Source organism: Arachis hypogaea, chromosome 11 (genome assembly GCF_003086295.3).
Source record: "Arachis hypogaea cultivar Tifrunner chromosome 11, arahy.Tifrunner.gnm2.J5K5, whole genome shotgun sequence".
NCBI lineage: Eukaryota > Viridiplantae > Streptophyta > Magnoliopsida > Fabales > Fabaceae > Arachis > Arachis hypogaea.
The window spans coordinates 14,267,443-14,291,410 of record NC_092046.1 but is presented as its reverse complement, the minus strand read 5'-3'; the positions used below and the strand labels follow the sequence as shown (position 1 = coordinate 14,291,410).

The 23,968-nt window shown below is 33.3% G+C and overlaps 1 protein-coding gene across 1 annotated transcript; it reads right to left on the bottom strand.

Moving 5' to 3' along the window:
- Positions 1–4,331: 4,331 nt before the first annotated feature.
- LOC112720339 (uncharacterized) lies at positions 4,332–11,121 on the bottom strand. Its single transcript, XM_025771244.3, has 18 exons — positions 10,680–11,121; positions 10,120–10,279; positions 9,906–9,997; positions 9,504–9,542; positions 9,363–9,419; positions 8,542–8,616; positions 8,319–8,384; positions 7,921–7,963; positions 7,470–7,515; positions 6,863–6,956; positions 6,390–6,442; positions 6,214–6,298; positions 6,020–6,122; positions 5,838–5,930; positions 5,606–5,672; positions 5,444–5,510; positions 5,278–5,331; positions 4,332–4,910 (listed from the first exon to the last, which is right to left on the bottom strand). Exons 2-18 carry the CDS (start codon positions 10,154–10,156, stop codon positions 4,770–4,772), a joined length of 1,212 nt encoding a protein of 403 aa, XP_025627029.1. The 5' UTR covers positions 10,157–10,279; positions 10,680–11,121; the 3' UTR covers positions 4,332–4,769.
- Between the last annotated feature and the right edge of the window lie 12,847 nt (positions 11,122–23,968).

The following is a 23,968-nucleotide window of genomic DNA, read 5'->3' as shown; positions in this document are numbered from 1 at the left end:
TCTAAATATTAAGAACTAAAATAATAATTCATCCTATAATATAATACATCACATTTTGATTCAAAAACTTAACACAATAGGTTTGAATTCTTATGTTATTAGCCTATATTTGTTTTCAGATACTGAGAGAATTGAGATTAGGGGATTGAGATTTGATATTATGTTTGGTAGTTAAAAGACTAAAATTTTTAAAGACGAAAACTAAAATTTTAATAATATTTTTTATTTTAAAAATACTCGCATTTAATTTTTTAAATTCTAATTTTATCCCCTCTTTAAAAATAAATTAAGACTTCTCTCTATATTTATCTTAAATTAAATAGAATACTAAAATATAACTCAATTTTATACGTTTAAAATCAAACACAATACAAAAAATTTAATTAAATTTCTGTTTTTCAGTTTTAATTTTTTTTTAAATATAATTTTAGAGATATAATTATTTATGTATCTTTTTTTATTAATTTAATTTTTAAAAAAGTGATTTCATAACATGCATGATATGAGTTTTTATAATTGAAAGATGTAAAATTTGATTTTGTTAAAATTAAAAAAAAAAAATAGTATAATATTATAATCATTCATACTCTTTTTTTATCTATTGAAGTTTTTGAAAGAATTGAAGTGGTTTTATGTAATCTATATATTACATATATAGACTTCACTTGATCTATGTTCGATCAATATAAAAGTATAGAACTATATCTATCACATTTAATATCTCAACATTGGTTAAGGAAGAATGAGTTTCTTCCATCAACTACACCCTCCGAGTTACACATTTAATAATTGTTTTTTAGATAATCTTAAATTATAAAGCGTGACTAATATTATACCCTGACTCTCCCATCAAAAAAAAAATATATATATATATATATATATATATATATATATATTATACCCTGACTCTATTTCTGATATTGTGCCTCATGTTTTTGCTAGCATATGTGTAGTTAATTAATTAGTATATATGACAACGTAATAATAAAAAGAGTCAGGGTTGAGACTTGAGACCACTAATATAATTAACATTTTGTAAGTTTAGTACTTAAGACTTAATTAACGTTATATATAGATGCAGCTGTCAGCTTCCAAATTAATTGGGAATTGAATTCGTTTCACGCTTAAAACCTTTGAAAGCTAAAAGTTAATTAGTTTTATTTGTGTTTATAATTGTCAGGGAATGGAATACCTATTGACGTAATGCATGCGAATAAATAAGAAGTATTGATAACAATCATAATAAATTAACTGAAAAGAAGAAAAATTGTAAAGGGAATATTATTAGTTAATATTATTATGATGCAATGTTGCAAAGGAATAGGTGTACCTACTCGTTTCGTGGATAATATTATAATCTAATGATCAACTAAAGTTGTCTTCTTTTGGTTTAAAATAAAACTATATGTTTAGCATAAGTTTCTTGTTTTTTAACTTTTATTCTCATATATATTGAATACTCTGACCATGGATACACGATTATTTAGTTAAATCTCAAAAGGAGTCTTTGAATTTTTACTCGAACTCTAAATTGTTTTTTTTTTTTTTTAAAGAAAAGCTCAACACTACAAATGTAGCGTATAGGCAATTGATCAAAGTAGCAAACAAAAAAAAGAACCAAAGAAAAACAACAACTTAACTAAGAAGAAGGATATCTCATTGTCATCTCTGGCATAATCATCAATAACAAAAGGAGTCGGCACCAATCCACTCCCTATAATTCATAAAAGACATGTTGATTATCTCCTCAACCCTTCTACCTTTATTCTGAAAAATTCTTCTGTTTCTTTTCAACCATATGTTTCAAATTATGGCACAAAAACACACCATTCACCTCTTGCACTCCTCCTTCCTAATTAAAAACTCAGTCCAGCTTAGGAAATGCATGCTCCTTTAATGAACCCGGGTAAGACCATTGTCTACCAACATATGACATTCAAGCACACCAAACCTGCCAAGAATAACTACAGACGAAGAACAAGTGGTGCCCATTTTCAACACCTTCATTACACAATGCACAAAATTTATCTTGTTGGTTGATAATACCAAGCTGTCCCAGTCTCTCTTTAGTGTTGATCCTGCCAGACAAAACAAACCAGACAAACAACTTCACTCTTGGAGGCACCAGACCTTTCCAAATAGACTTGGTGAAGCTGTAGCTTGTGACTTCCTCAGGGGCCAATTCCGCTTGCAGCACTTATACAAAAGAGTTAGTTGAAAAAACACATTGATTATCATATTTTCAGACCACTCTATCCTCTCTACCATATGCAAGTTTAACCAACCTTAGCGTATTATGTAACTGGTTTAGCATATCCAACTCCTATTGGAATAGATCTCGCCTCCATAAGAAGTTCCAATTCCACTCTAAATTGGTTCTTAAATTTTTAATCATTTTAATTTTAAATTTAAATTTTTTTTTCATGGCTCAAGTTAATTCTTTTAATGTATTTTGTTAATTTGCATATTGATGTGGTATTCTGACGTATATTACTAAGTCTATGTGTGGTAATATTGTTCGACCACAAGTAAAAAGATTATGACATTAGAATAAGAAGAAGTAATAAACACAAGAAACAACTATTGTGGTGAAATATAATTTTGAAAGACTAAATATGACGAAAGCGGCACTGTTGTGAAGCATAAGGCTCAAATCTAAAAGAAGCTAATCATGTTTGGATTCGAAGAAGAAGAAGAGCATGGTGGTATCATCGATGAGAAGAGGCTTGAAGGAATGGGAGAAAGCGAAGCCGGTTCGAAAGAGAAGTGCGCGAAAAAGCCGCAGCAAGTTAGGCTGCGCGTCGGAAGGCGAAGCGTGTCGGGCTGACTGGCGGAGGTGAGAACGGTGTCAGTGGGAGGATGTGACGGCGTCAATATGGCCGACGAGAAATTCAGTGACGCGCGGTGAGGATCGGAGAAGATGACGGTGAGTTTTGAACATGTATTGAAAGTTACTGTAAGATTAGATATAACCATATGTAATGTGAATGAGTTTAAATACTAATCCTAATTTTTCAAATTTTAAAATTTAAAATTAAATAATCAATTAATAATCTAATTTTTAATTGTAATTTTTATCTGTTTTCTTAATCCATTGTACACATCGTACACAATAAAGTATTGGTTCCAAATTTCCAATACTTTTTCTTTGTCTAAATATCACTACATGTTATCATTACAAAATTGTGAATCAAATTAGTCCTTTGACCAAATTTTTTTCTCATTTTTCACAAGTGATTCAGGAAAGGAAAAGTATAGGTAACCAACAAGGTTTTTGAACAATGTGTAAACAATGTGAATTAATAGGGTTAAAAGAGTAAATTTGATTAGTAGCATTAAATTAGGGTGTAGTGTATTTTCATTTGATTGGTGGTTGTTTATGTTGTTCAAAAATTTCATTGTTCCCCTAGCACTCCCCGGAAAGGAAATCCTTGTCAACTAATTAAAAAATATTCCAAAAAACTTATGATATAACAAATTATTTATAAAATAATAACAACATAGGTTCTATATTAAAATATTTTGAAAAGTCATTCTTTCTATATAACTATTCTCTCTTCTCATCTCTCATATGAAAACTATTGAATAATCATTTTAGCAGTGGTACTTCTTCAATCAAATAAGCACATGCTATGGTGTTACGGTTAGATATTTAAACCAAGTTCATTACCACCTTAGTAAAAATTACATGAAGCTACTACAATTGCATGACACTATCAGTGCTAATTTAGTTTTCAAGGCAGCTAAGAACTGAAGCTTTACAACTCATGTTTGAAAAAAGTCAAATTATCAAGTTCCTAGATAACTCATGAAAGGTGTCTCATAATTTCGAAGTATATACAAAACAAAGGGAGTTTAGTCACTGCAAGTTGCATTTCACGGTCAAAGCTATACTGTAAACTATTGTTTTATTTTACAAATTAAACTTTGCCTCCAAATTTCTAGCCCTCTAAATAATAAAATTCGCGAATGAAATTTGACTTTTAAAAACCTTTTTAAATTTTCATAAAAAAACTATCATATAGTTCATTGCCATTATAACCTGTATTTAAAAGTTTCATTTTTGCCTTTCGGATAAAAATAATTTCAATATATCCATCAAAAGATATTGTTAAACAAATATCATTATAAAAACTAACGTGACAAAAAATAAAAATATTATACACACATTAAACATCAACTATTAAATCAACCACTTTGTATTTATATATAAATTTTACGTGTTATTTAGCTCATTTTTAATGTATATTTTGTATTTCAACATATATTCTATATTGATAATTGATTTAGTGAATAATTTTTTGTAAATATATAACATAATTGCGAAGCAATTAAGCAAAACTCTAGTGCATTGACCAACATAAATAACAAATTTTATCAGAGACAACCACCAAATCTTATCCTAAAAATGAAACTAATTACATAAACAAAATTATATAATTTGAACTCTACCTTAAAGCAAAATATAAAACCCCCCAAAAAATACAAACAAACAATGTTTACGAACCCGTTAAATGTAATCCAAAACCTGCATTCATGCTATAACTTGATTTCCTTCTTCCTTTTAGCTTTCCAAACTATGATTTTTTTTTTTTTTTTCCTTTTCTTTTTTTCCCCCTTTTGCCTCAAAGAAAAAGATACTTCAACTTCTCATATAATCTAGGTTGATCCAAGTTGCATTTTCAGCAGGAGAAAACACCAAAAATTAGATAAATCAATGGGAGAGTTTTAAGTACAGCCAATACAGATTGCATAACACTGATACACATTCAAATGGAGCCATATTTTCTTTCTGCCTGTCTCCATACACCTTGAGATGAACTAGGAGGAGGGCGCTCCCAGGAGGCTTCGCCACCAAAGGCACTATTTTGCTCTTCCGGCCGCATGTAGCTTTGCCCTGCTCCGCTAATCTATTTTCATCCAACATTCAAGACATGTTAGATAGATTTGCAAATGTAAGGGGGGAACACCAAATAGAAACATGCAAAAATTGCTATTAAAATTGCTTTTGAAGTGAACAAAGTCGCAGTAGCAACTTTTTTCTCTGAAGCAATGATACAAAATTTTGTAATGATCAAAGTCAACCTAATCCGTATTTTATAAAAGCCTGGTGTGTCATGCACAACAAAAACTCAGACCCAAAAAGACTAATTTCATGATGATCATCATTCACCTAACCACCATCTTTAAGTGTAGAAATAATATAACCAATTCTTAATTAGTTTCATGCGAAAGTTCTAAGAAATCAATAAACATCAGTAGGAGATTTGAACTCACTGTCTCTAAACACGCAGATAGGATTGTCATGCCAGGCAAAGCATCAATTCCATGCTGCAAAAAGTTAACACAACAGAAATTAAAAGTTCTGTGACTTAAGATATGAAAAAACTGATACTCAACAACCATCCTATTCTGGCAACTTGTAAGTGAGAAAAATTCTGACCTGCCGTTCCACTTTTGTCTTGTAAATGAACCCTCCACAGCAGAAGAGGGTCGAACAGACAAAGAATCTGCAGAATAACAAGTTGCCATATATTGAATGCAAGTATAGAAAATAAACAGCAAAATACTAACATGTATATACATAACAAGATAGTTGCTATACATGCAAGATAGCACCCCAAATATTGCCCATCCTTTTCTGGCATCTTCACCTTCTTCCTGTGTATAGTCTACAACCATGAATAAACAAATATTAAAAGGGAAAAACAATGTAACACCATTGGAAAGTGTAACCCCATAGTTAAGGTCTCCCAGATAATTGAATGCATATAAAGGACCAGAGGAACAATAATGGAATTTACAAATTACAACCTAGAAAAGTCATCATGACTCACCGCACAGTTTTGTAAGCACAAATTCAATACTCTCATAACCCTCAATTGGGATTGTTATATTAACTTCATATGGAGTATCACGGACTACCTCGCCTGACAAAAGTGTAGACAAGTGAAAGTTTAACAAACATACACACCCTACAAAAAATAATTGATGATGCTTAAAAACATTGGTAACATACATCTCCAATCCACAATCAACATCGTGGGTGACAAAGTTGTAGGAGGCTTCCCATGGTTGGCAGATCCAGACAATCTAACTTCCAAGCCCTTCTCTGGAAGAACCTAATAAGCAACAATAAAACAATGGTGATGAAGCTAGTACCAAGAGCAAAGACAATAGTAGTTCCTGCAACTGTAACTTTAACAGAAGTACCTTCAAACTAGGCTTTCCAACTAAGGATGAGTGTGAAGCTACTGCAGTCATAAAAAGGACTACCTGAGATTGCCCTGCATCAAAGCTGCAAAAGGAAACCATAGCATGCCATTAATAACGATTGAAGAAAATCTGCCGTTATGTAAAGCACAAGATGGCAGCAGGAGTATCCAGACCTAAAATCACGGTTGGGTTTCTCAAAACCAAATTGTGTCATGCCATTATAAACCTAAAAATTTTCACAAAATGAAAATTCAGTAAGTGATATAATTGAACTGAGTAACCCACCCTAAATCTACCATTTTGGATCTCAAACAAGGTTTAATTTTCTATCAATTTGGATCTCAATGTTTTACAACAAAATAATCCAACAGTTTTTTTCTACTGTAACCAACCACAGATTATAATTTAAGATAAAATTTAATCTCACTAGTCTTTAGATTCAAAATTCATGTGGATCAAATTAGGAGTTAAAGGATTTGGTTTCTCTTAGCAGTTTTCATTATGCATTTTACTCTGCAAATCCCTGCAAACCCTTCTGTTCCCTTGCATTCTCCAACTCACACACCCTTTAAAGCTACAATGCAATTTAGAGGAGCCAAACTCTTAATATGATTCCAAGAATTGTGATAAATATAGAGATGCTCACAATTTCCCATGATCGTGGATGAAAACCAACCGTGAAGCCTTGAAATACTTGTGGGCCCGGTTTTTCACATGGTAAAGCAAGTTCAACTGAAACTCTGGGAATTATCAAGATTGTCATATTTAAAGGTCATACTTCAACTGCAAACATGGGAAATCCAAGACTAATAATGGAGCTCAAGACTAGTAATGAAAATCATCTGCTATCTCCTAAAGAAGTAAAGATCAAGGCCAAATAAGTACTTTAAGCAACAAGCTTCTAAAGCTTATCGTGATACATATATTAATCTATTGTGCAGCAAGACAGCAATAAATGGAAAAATTAGAATATCTATAGTAACATAACAGGTCATTCCTGATTTCATAACATGAAGTATTAGCTTTATAGAAAATGTTATGACTATGAGTAATTCTATACATTGTGTTACGAACTTAATGAATGGGTTGGGGGGTTCAGGCTCAGCAGTTAGGCCAACCTATTGTAAATAATTTGGAGGAGGGATAAGGTGATAAAGTAGACAGAAAGAAGAGAAATAAATAGCAAAAGGGAAAAATCAGTTAGTAAAATTAAAAGAGGAAGAAGAGGCAGGAATGTAGTATTGCATCAAAACCTGCAGTTTGATTCATAAGTGACATTACATATACATCCAGGTCGACCTACAAGTAAAAAACAAAGAAGCATTTGTCATGTGCTACATTGAAACATGAATTATAACAGAGTTCTCAACATGCAGTGTGACGATCTATGACCAGGAGCATGTGATCCTTTTGCCATACATAATTTGGCAAACTCTTTGCTCTATTTTTCAGAGTTTTTACAAATAAACAAAAATAACATGCACATCCTATAATGATAAATCATGCAGAGTATGTAATCCCTTTTTTTTATTTTTTAGAACTCAAATCAATTCAATTACAACAAAATCTTGTAAAAAAATGAGAGAATTTGAAATAACAAATAAAGCAAATCCATGAGATTTCTAAATCAATTTTTTTTCTAATACCAAAGAAGATAATTGAGTTGCAAATCAAATCAAATGTTTCAAAGACTGATAGTCATACCTTTACATTGTCCATTCAAACAACTCCCACAAATGATATTGACCTGAAAGACAAATGTAACATAAGGAAGAAACATAGACCACATAAAGCAGAAAAATTTATCCTAAAGAAGCCAAAGCTTCTTTGTGCCAAACAATCAAGCATCAGAGAAAAGACTTTTAGCCTATTGGTTATCTATTATATCTCTATCTTTATACAAAACGGGTTAAGAAAGGAATGTTCAATAACATAGTTGCACGTACCATGAATATATGCACAAGCGGGTTTGTACATGTACACACAAGAAAAAATGGTCACGGCCCCTTTTCTCCACGAGATAACTACTTTAACCATTTCCATTATAGAGTCCTTGATGTAGTTTACTTAAAGAGAAAAAGGAGTTCAAGAGTAACACCAACCTGAGCTGTCCGTCCCATTTTATCATAACTTTGCTCACAACCCATCAAGTCACCATTATAGAACTCCTACACATTGAGAAAGTGGTATACAAAGCAAGAAAGAAGGTATTAACAAGAAGGAGGAGAACTAGAAGTGAAAAATTTATTGTATTCATTGGTTTAAGTAGACATCTAAGGAGTATCCCTTACTCTCCCTAAAAGACAATAAGCAGTAGAAACTTACTTGAACAAAGTCAGATTCGTGTGAACCAGCAACAAAGTAGTTGTATTTATCAAATCGACCAAAATCAACATATCCCTGAATACTTTTGGGAGTCAACTAATGGATAAAAATTCTAATACAAAAATCTAAAGTACTCAACAAGGAATATTCACCACACTCATAAAATTATTTAGTTTATAAGCATATTGGAAATCAAAATCAAGTAAAGATCCATGACTAATGAAGGTTTTATCAAATTAAGTGTTTGAGAACTTAAGACCCTTATGTATCAACTTATATGGAAAACATCTCAAGGTAGAGCTAGTAGAAAATTAAAGAAACCAAAACATGAGATGGCTCCTTTTTTTTTCGCCACTAACGTTCCTCTTAGTAAAAAATAGAAGGCTTCAAAGGGAGGAGGAAGACAGGAAAGATGGTAAGAATCTTCCAAAATCCATTTCTCTGAGTGATGGAGAAGGAATAAAGATATATGTAGAAAGTATTCTTATCTCTCCACAATCCTGTTTTTCTTTTAACAAAAGTCATAATGAGGACAATATGGTAATATTTTGTTACTTCTGCTGTGTTTTTGATTATGGTTAATCAAGTCAATACTCAGCAATACATTTTTGTTGGTTAACCGTTTTACTATGAACACTTGAATAAAAGAGCAGAACATTGTAGACATCTCTTTAAGATTATTACTAATCCCGTTCAAGTTGAATAGAACAACTAAGCCTTGTTTCACCAAGTGAGATTGGCTACATGGATCAAACAACTACTACTTTGGCACTAACTGAAATAAATACTTCAAACTGAAAGCACGGTTATATATGGACTACCGTTTGTGATCTACTCTCGACATCTTTGCAGAATCGGACCGCTAAGTCAGTACCTTCCTGCACTAATGAAAAGTGAATAGTTTAGAAACCTACGTTAGAAGCAAAACTTAACAAAGGAAAACTATCTAGCACTGTCTATACCTTTACATCATACTCAAACAGGTATCCGATCCAGCTAGTCTATCAAACCAGTTAAGTATAAACAAGTTAACAACAAACCACAAATTGAACAAAACCTTAGAATAATAACAAGTAAATGGTCATTGGTTCTCCCAAGATGGATAAGACATCAAGAATTAGTACTCCAAAATATAACATCTGTAACTCCTTAGGCATAGCATCAAATACAAATCAATTTACAGAAAAAAATTGATATTCAAAATAACACCTTATAAACACAAAAACAAAATGATTAATTATTAAGAACCAATTTTAAAATCCAAACCCCGTAAGGACCCTTTTAGAATTATCAATATCAAATCAAATAAAATGCAAAGCCCAATCAAAGAACAAATGTTCTTGATTGTGAGAAGTGAAGGATACGAAATCAACAATACGACTAGAATTATCAAAAGTATAGCAATTGGAACTAGGAACCGGAATTGAAGTGATCGATGGTATCTGCAAAAGAAATGCTGGAAAGCAAGAGAGAAAAGAGGGGAAAATTAGAGTTTCAACAATATGTGCTATCAGTAGCTAAAAGAAACTGAAAACATCAGAAAGAGAGGATTAGAACATGCTGAAACTGCCAACCCACCAGCGCATAAAACGGTCAATGCTGTAGGATAACACATTTTTGCCTTTTTGGGGCGAGTGTTGCTTCAGATATTCAGGGTCAGGGTACAAAGTTGGTGAAGCTCTACACCATCAACAGAACTAAAGTGGGTAACTGGAAAGTGTAAATGCCTTTTGCAGCCCTATAATCACAAACAAGTAACCAAAATTCACCACTTTGAAGTTTGAACCGTAATTCAAGCCAAGTAAAATTTTCACTCTTTAAATATCACCAAATTAGAATTAAAAAAATAAATCAAGTGCCCCTAAATTAAGAATCAAAATAACATTCAGATGAACATCATAAATTAAACAATCAAAAGAATGTAAACTCGGCAATTTCACATTTTACAAACACTTAATCAGACCAAAAACATAAAAGTCATAAATTCAACAATCGATATTACTGCTGCCAATTATGGAAACTATTTCTTAAGGCAAGTATTGTATTTTTTAACCGCATATACTTAAGGTTTTAAAAAATTTAACACATATAATCAAGGTTTGTTTAGAACAATGGAAGATATTAGGAAGTCTGCCTACCTGCGAAAAGGCGCGACGGTGACAGCGGGAGGGCCTGGTGGCAGAGAGCGACAGCCAGCGACGCTGAGAGAGAAATGACAGAGCCGCGGCGGCGAGAAAGCACGGAGCTGGAGGTTGAAGCAGACGGGTCAGAGGGGTTTAGGGTGGTGAATTTTCATTAGTCACCAAAATGTTACTACGATTTCCGATTGCTAACTGACGGAAATTTGGGTTAGGAACAACAGAGATTCACAAACAAACAAAACAATTTGAAGAAATTATTTGATCATTTATAAAATTCAGAGAGTATTTTATTTCAGGTTCAAAAATTCAATATCTATTTTAGACATTATTTCGGTTTTTTATTACACATTTTTAACTGTAATAAACCCACGTGTGAAAAAAAGCGCCTCAATTTTTTAGATATTGAAAAAATAAAAAAAGTGAAATGTACTACTAATATGATTTCATAGTGTATTTTTTTGAATTTATGGAAACTGTAATGCCCGCTAACAAATCGCGGGCCGCAATTTGCATGACACAGATAACGAAGTGTAAATAAAAAATTTTAGTATTAATATTTATTAATATTATTATTTTATTATGATAAAAATAATTCATATATTAATATTATATATGTTGTCGCATAAATATATAAAAAGAGAGAAAGAAAAAGAAATGTTTTATATTCGTATTATTGTGTTTATTGTTAGAGTCTTAAGTCTCTATTTATACACGTACTAAGTTTTGATTTTTCAAACTTCATTCATTAAAAATTAAATTTTCTTTCATTGAAAAATTGAACCGTTCAAGTATTAATGGGCATCCAACTCATTTTTCATTCTTAATTTCTTATCACAATACCTCCCCTTAAATGACCATTTAGAATTATGTCTCATTAAAATCTTACTAAATAAAAACTTAATTGAAAAAAATTTTAGCGAAGGAAAAAAAATACAAAATCCTTTGTGATGTGACTGTCCCATTAAAAACTTTGTCAAAAAAAATTCAATAGGAAAAAAAACCTGACCAAGAAAAAAAAGAGTACAGTCTTCCCCTCTTGTCGACATTATTTTATATCTCGAAATCGGCGCATCCCAATTTGATATACCAATCTTTTAAAGGAGGATTTCGGAAGGGACTTTGTAAATAAATCTGCCAAATTATCGCTTGAGCGAATCTATTGGACATCAATTGTTTCTTGAGTTTGAAGGTCATGAGTGAAGAAAAAATTGGGAGAAATATGCTTTGTTCTATCACCTTTGATGTATCCCCCTTTAAGTTGAGCAATGTATGCTATATTATCTTCAAAAAGAACAGTTGGAGCTATCTTATGATCAATCAGTTCACATGATGACAGATTATATTAGATCAAACTCTTGAGCCAAAAACACTCGCGACTAGCTTCATGTATCGCCAGTATTTTAACATGATTAGAGGATGTTGCTGCAATCGTCTGTTTCGTGGACCTCCATGATATAGCTGTACCACCATATGTGAATAGGTATCATATTTGAGACCTCCCTTTGTGTGGATCAGACAAGTATCCTGCATCTGCATAGCCAACTAGTTGTGACTTGGATCCATATGGATAAAACAATCCTATATCAACCGTTCTATTAAGATATCGAAAGATTTGTTTCATTCCATTCTAATACTTCTGGTTGGAGAGGAACTATACCTTGCTAGTAAATTCACAACAAATGATATATCGGGTCGTGTATTATTAGCAAGATACAGTAGTGCCCAAATGGCACTGAGATATAGTACTTCAAGACCAAGGATATCTTCATTTTCTTCTTTAGGACGGAATTAATCATTTTTCACATCCAAAGATCTTACGATCATTGGGGTACTTAATGAATGTGACTTATCCATATAAAATCTTTTGAATATCTTTTTTGTGTATGTTATTTGATGAATAAAGATTTAATTTTTTATATGCTCAATTTCCAGGTCGAGACAAAATTTAGTCTTTCTAAGATCTTTCATCTCAAACTTTTCTTTTAGAACTTTTATAATTGTTGAAATCTCTTCAGGGTTCTAATGATATTTAAATCATCAACGTACACAATAATTATAATGAATCCAGATGCAAATTTCTTTATGAAAACACATGAGCAGATATCATCATTCTTAAATTTGTTTTTAGTTAGATACTCAGTAAGACGAGTATACCACATTTGTCCAAATTGCTTTATACCATATAAAGATCTTTGCAATTTGACTGAGTACAACCCTTGCAAATATTCATTGAATGATTTAGATATTTTTAGTCCTTTAGAAACTTTCATATAGATATCACAATCTAATTATTCGTATAAATAGGTTGTTACTACATCTGTTAGATGCATATGTAGTTTATGGTATGCAGATAAACTGACCAAATAACACAATGTTATTGCATCTACTATAGAGGAATATATTTCTTCATAATCTATATCGGGCCTTTGTGAAAAATCTTGCGCCACAAGTCGAGCTTTGTAGTGTACAATTTTATTTTTCTCATTTCGTTTTCTCACAAATATTCATCTGTATCCAACAAGTTTTACATCTTCTGGTGTACGGACTACAGGTCCAAAGGTTTCATGTTTTGCAAGTGAGTCTAACTCAACCTCCATAGCTTCTTCCCATTTCGGCTAATCATTCCTTTGTCAATATTCTTCGACTATTCTTGGCTTAAGATCCTTACTTTCATGCATGATGTGTAATGTTGCATTATATGTAAATATTTCATTGACAATTGTTTTATTTCGGTTCTATTTTTCGTCTATAAAGACATAATTTATCGAGATCTTATCATTTTTATAATTTTCAGAAGACGTCAAAATTATATCAGAATTTTGGACAACAGCATGTGTCTTCACTATGTCTTTATCCATTTCAACAGGAGTAGTATTTACCTCTTTTCTTTTTCGAGAATTTTTGTCTTTGGAACCGACAGGCCTACCACGCTTCTGATATGAATTTTTTTCGGTGACCATTTGTCCGACTAGGACATCAATTCGAATTGGAGCATTTTCAGCTGGTATATAGGATTTAGTAATCCTTTTCGTATTAAAAAATATATCAGGCAATTCATTTACTATTCTTTGCAAATGTATAATCTTTTGAGTTTTTAATTCACATTATCCTGATTGAGGATCTAAATGCATCAAGAATGATGCATTCTAATTAAGTTCTTTTTCAAGAAGTTTATTCTCTCCCTCTAATATTGAAAATTTTGAATCATCAAAATAACAATCTGCAAAAAGAGCTTTAAATATATCTCCTGTTTGTATCTCAAGATACCTCACTATAGAGGAAAAATCATATTTCACATAAATTTTCAATTTTCTTTGAGGTCCATTGTAGTGCGAGAAGGTGGGGCAATTAATACATATATCGCACACCCAAATATCTTCAAATGGGAAACATTTTGCTACTGGTCAAAAGCTAATTGCAGAGGAGAGAATCGATGATAACTTATTGGTCTCAAACGAATAAGTATTGCAGCATGTAAAATGGCATGTCCCAAGCAGAGGTTGGGAGATTTGTTCTTATAAGTAAGGGCCTAGCAATTAATTGGAAGCGTTTAATAAGTGATTCTGCTAACACATTTTGTGTGTGAACATGAGCTATTGGATGTTCAACACTTATTCTGTTTGTTATACAATAAGCATCAAAGGCTTGGAAAGTGAATTCACCAGCATTATCAAGACGAATTGCTTTGATTAGATTTTCTGAAAACTATGCTTTTAATCGAATACTTTGAGCAAGTAATCTCGCAAATGGCAGGTTACGAGAAGACAATAAGCACACATGTGACTATCTCGAAGATGCGTCTATTAGGACCATAAAATATCTAAAAGATCTACATGATAGATGAATAGGTCCACATATATCGCATTGAATCCTTTCTAAGAATTCAAGAGACTCAAATCCAATCTTTATTAATGATGGTCTTAAAATTAACTTTCCGTGAGAACATACAACACAACAAAATTTACTGGGTTTAAGAATCTTCTACCTTTTTAGTGAATGTCCATGAGAATAATAATTCTCCGCATCATTGTTATTCCAAGATGACCTAATGAATCAGGCCAAATTATAAATTCATTTGGGTTAAGTAATAAACTTCTGGTTTACAATAGCATGTGATTCAATTACATTAATTTTAGTATAATATAACCCAGAAGAAAGTGAAGGCAACTTTTCTAATATAACATTATTTATATACATTATACTTAAAATTTAAATACATAGAAAATAAAACAAAACAAAAAATTTTTTACATTATTTATTTACATAAGTACTTTAACAAATTCACATATTACACTTTTTCATCATTGATTAAATGACCTTCAAGATCATAAAAAAAATCAGATACTTCATAATAAGTGGTGTAATTTTCAACAACATCCTTTGAAACAAAATTTGTCTCATTTTCTTTATCATCTTTTTTTCAAGGATGCTTGATAAACCACTATTTTATGGTTTATCTTGTGCTCAATTGAGTGGATTTTATCAATCTTTCATACACTTATTCATATGATTTGCATGAGTTTACGTTTTCCTTTCTGATTTTGTGCTATGATTGAAAACATGCTCCTTTGATCTTATATTTGCTAATATTAATCCTCTCTTATTACCATTCGATGCCGTGATATGTGTGTTAAGTGTTTTCAGAGATTACAGGACAGGAATGACTTAGAGGATGGAAAGGAAGCATGCAAAAATGGAAGGAATACAAGAAGTTGGAGAAATTGCTAAGCTGTCCAGCCTGACCTCTTCGCACTCAAACGGTCATAATTTGAGCTACAGAGGTCCAACTGAGATGGTTTCAGTTGCGTTGGAAAGCTAACGTCCAGGGCTTCGCAAAGATATATAATTTTCCATAGCTACCCCGACGCCAGGCAACACAAACGCATGGATTACACGGACGCGTGACCTGGCAGAAACGTAATCCACGCAAACGCGTGGACGACGCTTCCGCGTCACTTTCCCGCGACCTGTACGTACCAGAATACGCTGGGGGTGATTTCTGGGCTGTTTCTGACCTAGTTTTTGGCCCAGAAAACACAGATTAGATGTTATAAAGTGGGGGAATGCATCCATTCATAGGGAGGTCTTCGAGAATTCACTTTTCATAATTTAGATGTAATTTTTAGAGAGAGAGGTTCTCTCCTCTCTCTTAGGTTTTAGGATTAGGATTCCTCTTAAAGGATTTAGGATTTCAACTCTTTATCAGGTTCAATATTTCTTTATATTTTTATTTATTCTAATGCTTTTATTCGTATATGACTTATGTTACCAATTTGGCTTATGAACTCTTTATGTTTAGATTGATTTTCTTTTATTAATGCAATTGAGGTATTTCAGATTTATGATTCATATTTAGCTTTTTATATTCTTGGCTTTAATTGATTAACTGGAGATTCTTGAGTTATCAAACTCACCGTGATTGATAATTGTTATCTTTGCTAATTGACTTGAATTCCACTAACTCTAGTCCTTTCTTAGGGATTGACTAGGACTTGAGGATCAAACTAATTAGTCCACTTGACTTTCCTTTGTTTTAGTAAGGGTTAACTAAGTGGGATTAAAACTCAATTCTCATCGTCATCGATAAGGATAACTAGTATAGGACTTCCGAATTCTCATATCTTGCCAAGAGTTTTATTAATTATTAATTTTTCTTGTCATTTAAATTACCTGTTCCTTACTTTCAAAACCTCCAATTTACAAGACTCATAACTAATAATAAGAACGTACTTCCCTGCAATTCCTTGAGAAGACGACCCGAGGTTTGAATACTTCTGTTATCAATTTAATTAGGGGTTTGTTACTTGTGACAACCAAAACGTTTGTACGAAAGGGATTTTCTGTTGGTTTAGAAGCTATACTTACAACACGATTATATTTGTGAAAATTCTTCACCGACAGGAAATCCAGTTCGTCAAAATGGCGCCGTTGCCGGAGAATTGCAAACGTGTGCCTTATTATTGGTTATCGTAAATATTTGCTTTTTGCTTGTTTATTTGTTTTTATTTTTTTAAAAAAATAATATTATTCAAATTTTTATTTTAAATTTTTTTATCTTATCTTATCTTAGTTTTAAATTTCAAAATTCAAATTTTTTTTCAAAAATCATATCTTTTTCAAAATCTTATCTTATCTTTTTTTTTTCAAAAATCATATCTTTTTCAAAATATTTTCTTTTTGTTAGTTTTTGTTTTTATTTTCTCTCACTACTATGAACTCTCACCCCTTTGGCTTTGAGTCTGGTTACAATTATGTTGCAGGAAAAAGAGATTACAATGAAAACATGCATCAAGGATGGAACAATCAAAGATGGAAGGAGTCACAAGGATTTGATCAACCCTCATGACAACAACCACCTCCAATGGACTATCAACAACCATTCTGTGATGCATATCAAGGCAATGGCTATGATGAGCGCTCTTTTGATTATCAACAACTACCACCATATGCCTATAAACCCTCTCCTCAACATGACTTTGGACCACCATACTCACAAGCCCCTTTCCACCATTCACCTCCATATAACCCTAATCTTTATCTACCACACCAACCACCATATGAACCACACCCAGAACCACCACCTCAATATTCACCATCTCCATATCCTTACTAAGAAGAACTACCTCCGTATTATGAGCCTAATCTCCCAACCAATGAACCCTCACATCCACCCCAATCTCCAATGGATGACATCCTTCGTGGTCTTCTTCAAGGACAAGAAAAGATGCAAAGAGATGTACTGGAACTCGCAACTACCTTAACCGAGTTAGTGAATAAATTAGCTTCCCAACATCTGAACACTCAAAGTACTCCCATGGCTACATATGGAGAATCAAAAGAAGAGCGTAGCATGAAGGAGACACTAGAAACTTCGGTGGACAATGAGGAACATGGCTTTGTATTGGAACAAGTGGAGAAAGACATAATAGTTAAAGAGGAGGAAGTGGTTGAAGACTTAGGAGATACAGAACCTCCATGGGAAAGTCCAGTCATAGAACCTCCTTCCAAGACATTTGAATTTGATGCCAAAGAGGGCGTACAACCTCCAAGGCATATCATGGCTAAAGACTTTGAAGAGGTTGATCAAGAGATGGAAATTAAAGAAGAAGAAGCACAACCTCCCATGCCTTTGGTAAGTAATGAAGAAGAGATTGAATTGGAAGAAAGCTACCAAGAGGAAGAGGTTGAAATTGAAGAAGTTTGCAAAGAGGTGGAAGTTGTCAAAGAGCACAAGGGAATGGAGCTGGAAATCACCTTGCCAAGGTTGCTGGAGACCTCTCCCCCAAAGCCATCACCATCCATCCCTTCATTCAAGTGGGTAAATCTCTCATCTCTAAGCTTAATTATCTCACTTGAATATGTTTTGCTTGAAACAGATGGTCAGCTTAGAGCTCTTTGTGGCATTAAGAGTAAGAGAAAGATGGTCAGTGGTAAGAATTGTCCTGCAAGGTTCATTATGGTTGGAAGCTTTAAGTTTAAACGCAAAGGTTGGTGTAGAGCTCAATTAAATGGGTCTGGGAAGTTGTTTGGATGCTTCAGTGAGAATTCTAAGGCTGAACCACCCGGATGAAATCATGATAATCAACTTGAAGACGGGTGTAGAAACAAGATTTGGGATCCAGGAATATATGAGGATCAATTTTGGGAGCTCAAAGCTTGTGAAGAACTCCATCAAAGCTTGAGGAATTTACTTGGTATTGATAGAGCTTATTAGAAGTCCAAGCATTGGTAGAAATTTCAAGATGAGTTCAAGCATAAGCCACCATGAGAAGGAGCTCGCCAATGTCCAACTTAAGGACTTTAACTAAAAGTGCTAGGTGGGAGACAACCCACCATGGTATGATTGTTCCTTTTTCACTTTTAATTCTAGTCTGTTTTGTTTGTTTTTGAGTTTTGATTGGACCTGGAATCATGCATAACACTCATATTAGCATTGCATTCTGCATACTGCATTATTAAAGAAAAAAAAATTTCGCACGCGACGCGACAACGTTGACGACACGTCCGCGTCATATGTGCCTCAAGGAAGAAAACAGATTTTACAGAGAGTCACGCGACAGCGTGGCTAGAGGCGTGCCTTTAGCACAGATTGATCCACGCATCCGCGTCATGTGGGAAAAATGCCTTCCACGCGTCCGCGTCACCCACGCGAACGCGTACCCTAAAAATCGACGTAAAAAGGGTGTATGGCAGCAAGTTGTGATGGAGTGGGGCTGGAACCGCGCTAAAAACACAAGCCCCACCACGCGAACGCGTGCCCCACGCGTCTGCATCGTTTTTCAAAGTATGGTCATTCACGCGATCGCGTCAACCACGCTACCGCGTCACCCAGATTCTTGGCAAATGCATTTAAAACAGAGAGTTGCGCGACCGCGAGGCTGCCCTCACGCTAATGGCACAAATCACTCCACGCGAACGCGTGACCCACGCGTCCGCGTCACTTCATAGAAGCGCTATCCGTGCGAGTGCGTGGGCTGCGCCGCACAACTTATCCAGATCAGCGCCAATTATCTTATCTTTTCTTTTCTAATCCTAATTTCTTCTATGTTTTCTTCTTTCTTCTTCCTTTTCTTACTTTCTTCTTCCTCATCTCTTTAACTTCTCATCCCTCTTCACTTCCATTCTATTTCATTTAATTTATTTGCATACTTTCATTCATTGCATTATTTTCATTGGTGTTAGATATTTATTTGGGTCATTATTTTCTATATTTTGCTTATGGATTATTAAAGGAATTGTTTGACAATTATATATTACTTTTTAAAGGGTTGCTTGCATGTTCAATTTAATACTTTCAATAGCTTATTTACCATGCATGCTATGTATTTGTGAAAACGTCCGTATGGCATTGTGCACTGTTTTTCGATATCTTTTATTCTACTACTCTAAATGCTTGCTTTTCACAAAACCCTTTTTATATTTTATTAATTAAATATAATTATTATTACAAACATGTTGTTAGTTTGAAAGACTTGGTAATCTAACTTGGACATTGAATGCTTGATCTATGCTACTCATGCCTTTGCCAGCATGCCAATAAACATCTTGCATTTAATTGTCATTACATGCACTTGCTATATTTCCATTGATGAACTTTTCACATGTAGTCATGACCATGTGTTAACGTCATTCTTCTTTATTGTGCATTGATTACCACCTTTCCCGCTCTCTTCCTTGCTCTAACCCTTAGCTTTATAAGTTACTTTCTTTTTCCCTTTCCAAGATGGCCACCAAGAAGGGTAAAGAGAAAGCTACCACCAAACCACCGGCAAGGAAAGGAACAAAAAAAGAGCCCTAGCTGAGGAACCACAACCCCCGTCCACTTGCACATCTTAGCATGCACCGAGGACGGTGCAATCTTTAAGTGTGGGGAGGTCGATACCGACTTCCAGGGGTTAGTTACCTTCTTTTCAACACCAATACTCTATTTTCTTTGTTTGTTCATTGTTGCATTTGCATATTTAATTGCATGTTTGTTTGATTTTATGCATTTAGTTACTACTTGGTTGAAGTAATATTTTCTTTTTCAAGAAATTTTTATAGTATTTCACTAATTTAAATCAAAACTTTTGTGTTAAATTTGTTTGAAGTTGTAATTGGAACATGGTTTAAAGCTAGAACACACAACCTGTGAGGTTTTGAGCTTATTTATATGGTTACATTATTTAACCATAAATTTTTATTCTTGTGTGTTTCCTTCTCTATAACTGCAATCTAGACTTTGTTCCACTCTATATGTCCATTATTTAGTGTATTTACATGCTTGCATATGATTGAGGCCATTACTTGTTTTCACTCAATTATCCCAAATAAGCCTACCCTTTTATGTCACCCTTGTTAGCCACTTTGAGCTTTTTAATCCCCTTCTGTTTTATAGCCACATTACTAGCCTTAAGCAGAAAAGTAAATTAAAAATCCCAAGTTGAATCATTGGTTAGCTTAAGATAGATATTGTGTATAATTTAAGTATGAAGAATTTTATGGGAACATGGGATGATAGAAAAAAAAAAGGGAAATTAAATTGAATAAGTTATTTAAAAATTTGGGAAGCATGCTCATGTGAAATCAAAATAATTAAATTATCATGTGCATTGAAAAAAATTTTAAGTAATTAAATAAGGGGATACAAAAAAAGACAAATATATATATATATATATATATATATATATATATATATATATATATATATATATATATATATATATGAATTACCCCAAATGCAAAATAAAAAGGATCAATGCACATGGGACAAAATTCAAAAAAATAAGTTTGATACATGAACATGCAATACAAAAGTGGAAAAATTTGGGTAGCTAGGCAAAGCATTTTAAATTATATAAAGTATGTATATGTTAGGTTAGATCTTGGACTACTCAAGGATTCACTTTACTAGCTCACTTAGCCTTATATATACCCTTACCTTTACCTCAGTCTCATTACAACCCTGAAAAGACCTCATGATATTTGCATTGGTATGCTAAATATTTGTTGATTGGTTAGATGAAGAACAAGGTTTAGAAAGCATGACTAGGAAAGAGTAGAGTGATTGACCCTAGACACTTGAGAGTTAGAGTGATATACACTACCAATAAGGGTTCAGTGCTTGATTCTATGTTCCCTGCTTTCATGAGCTATCTTCTTACAAGTTTACTTGTTTTCACTGTATAATTTGAATTGGTGGAATTTGGTTTGTACTTGTCTTGGAGAACTTGTTTGCTTTTAACCAAGTAGGTAGAAACATTTTGCATGTAGTTGCATTCACATAGATAGGTTGCATTGCATACTCTCTATCATTCCTCTTCACTTCTTTATAGCTTCTCTTGAGCTTAGCATGAGGACATGCTAATGTTTAAGTGTGGGGAGGTTGATAAACCACTATTTTATGGTTTATCTTGTGCTTAATTAAGTGGATTTTATCAATCTTTCATACACTTATTCATATGATTTGCATGAGTTTACGTTTTTCTTCCTGATTTTGTGCTATGATTGAAAACATGCTCCTTTGATCTTATATTTGCTAATATTAATCCTCTCTTATTACCATTCGATGCCATGATATGTGTGTTAAGTGTTTTCAGAGATTACAGGGTAGGAATGACTTAGAGGATGGAAAGGAAGCATGCAAAAATGGAAGGAATACAAGAAGTTGGAGAAATTGCTAAGCTGTCCAGCCTGACCTCTTCGCACTCAAACGTTTATAACTTGAGCTACAGAGGTCCAAATGAGATGGTTTCAGTTGTGTTGGAAAGCTAACGTTCGGGACTTCGCAAAGATATATAATTTTCCATAGCTGCTCCGACGCCAGGCGACACGAACGCGTGACCTGGCAGAAACGCAATCCACGCAAACGCGTGGACGACGCTTCCGCGTCACTTTCCCGCAACCTGTACGTACCAGAATACGCTGGGGGTGATTTCTGGGCTGTTTCTGACCCAGTTTTCGGCCCAGAAAATACAGATTAGAGGTTATAAAGTGGGGGAATGCATCCATTCATATGGAGGTCTTCGAGAATTCACTTTTCATAATTTAGATGTAGTTTTTAGAGAGAGAGGTTCTCTCCTCTCTCTTAGGTTTTAGGATTAGGATTCCTCTTAAAGGATTTAGGATTTCAACTCTTTATCAGGTTCAATATTTCTTTATATTTTTATTTATTCTAATGCTTTTATTCGTATATGACTTATGTTATCAATTTGGCTTATGAACTCTTTATGTTTAGATTGATTTTCTTTTATTAATGCAATTGAGGTATTTCAAATTTATGATTCTTATTTAGCTTTTTATATTCTTGGCTTTAATTGATTAACTGGAGATTCTTGAGTTATCAAACTCACCGTGATTGATAATTGTTATCTTTGCTAATTGACTTGAATTCCACTAACTCTAGTCCTTTCTTAGGGATTGACTAGGACTTGAAGATCAAACTAATTAGTCCACGTGACTTTCCTTTGTTTTAGTAAGGGTTAACTAAGTGGGATTAAAACTCAATTCTCATCGTCATCGATAAGGATAACTAGGATAAGACTTCCGAATTCTCATATCTTGCCAAGAGTTTTATTAATTATTAATTTTTCTTGTCATTTAAATTACTTGTTCCTTACTTTCAAAACCCCCAATTTACAAGACTCATAACCAATAATAAGAACATACTTCCCTGCAATTCCTTGAGAAGACGACTCGAGGTTTGAATACTTCGGTTATCAATTTAATTAGGGATTTGTTACTTGTGACAACCAAAACGTTTGTACGAAAGGGATTTTCTGTTGGTTTAGAAGCTATACTTACAACGCGATTATATTTGTGAAAATTCTTCACCGACAGGAAATCCAGTTCATCAATGCTTGATAAAGATCAACTAAATGTATCGGAATATGACAGGTACGCGACCAATGACCCTTTTCACTACAACGGATATATTTATCCTCTATTGATTTATTTTGCCCATTATTTCTTTCTTTATCCCACTTCTGGTGAGATTCTTTCTTGTGAACATAATTTTTCTTCCTTCCATAATTTTTTTGTTACCAAAACCTTGCCATTTACCTCTTCTAGAGTTATGATTTGCCGCATTTGCTTCAGGAAATGGGGCAGTGCCAGCTGGGCACGCTTAATAATTTTTTAAAAACAATTCATTGTTACGTTCAGCAACAAGAAGGTAAGAAATTAGCTCAAAATATTTTTTAAATTCTTTTTCTTGATACTGCTGTTGCAGGAGCACATTCGAGGCATGGAAGATCGAGAAAATTTTCTCTAACATGTTATTATCAGTTATCTTTTCCCCACATAATTTCATTCGTGAGATAATTCGGAATATTGCTGAATTATATTTATTTATAGATTTAAAATCTAGTAGACGCAAGTGTGTCAACTCATATCGGATTTGAGGAAGTATCACTATCTTTTGATGATTATATCTTTCTTCAAAGTTCTTCCACAGATCTACAGGATCTTTTAGTGTGAGATATTCATTTTTTAATCTTTCGTCAACATAACGACGAAGGAAGATCATGACTTTGGCTTTATTCTTTTGGAATGCATTATTTTCAACCTTAATGGTATCTTCAAGATCCATTGAATCAAGATAAATTTTGGCATCTAATATCCATGATAAGTAGTTGTTTCCAGATATATCAAGAACATTAAATTTAAGATGAGAGAGCTTTGACATAATAAAAATTTATTGCCTGAGTCTTCCTAAATTTTGATCAGAGTTACGTGCTGATAACATATTATAAAATAAATAAATAAGAAAGGGGTAATAAAATAAAAATAACGAAGTATAAATAGAA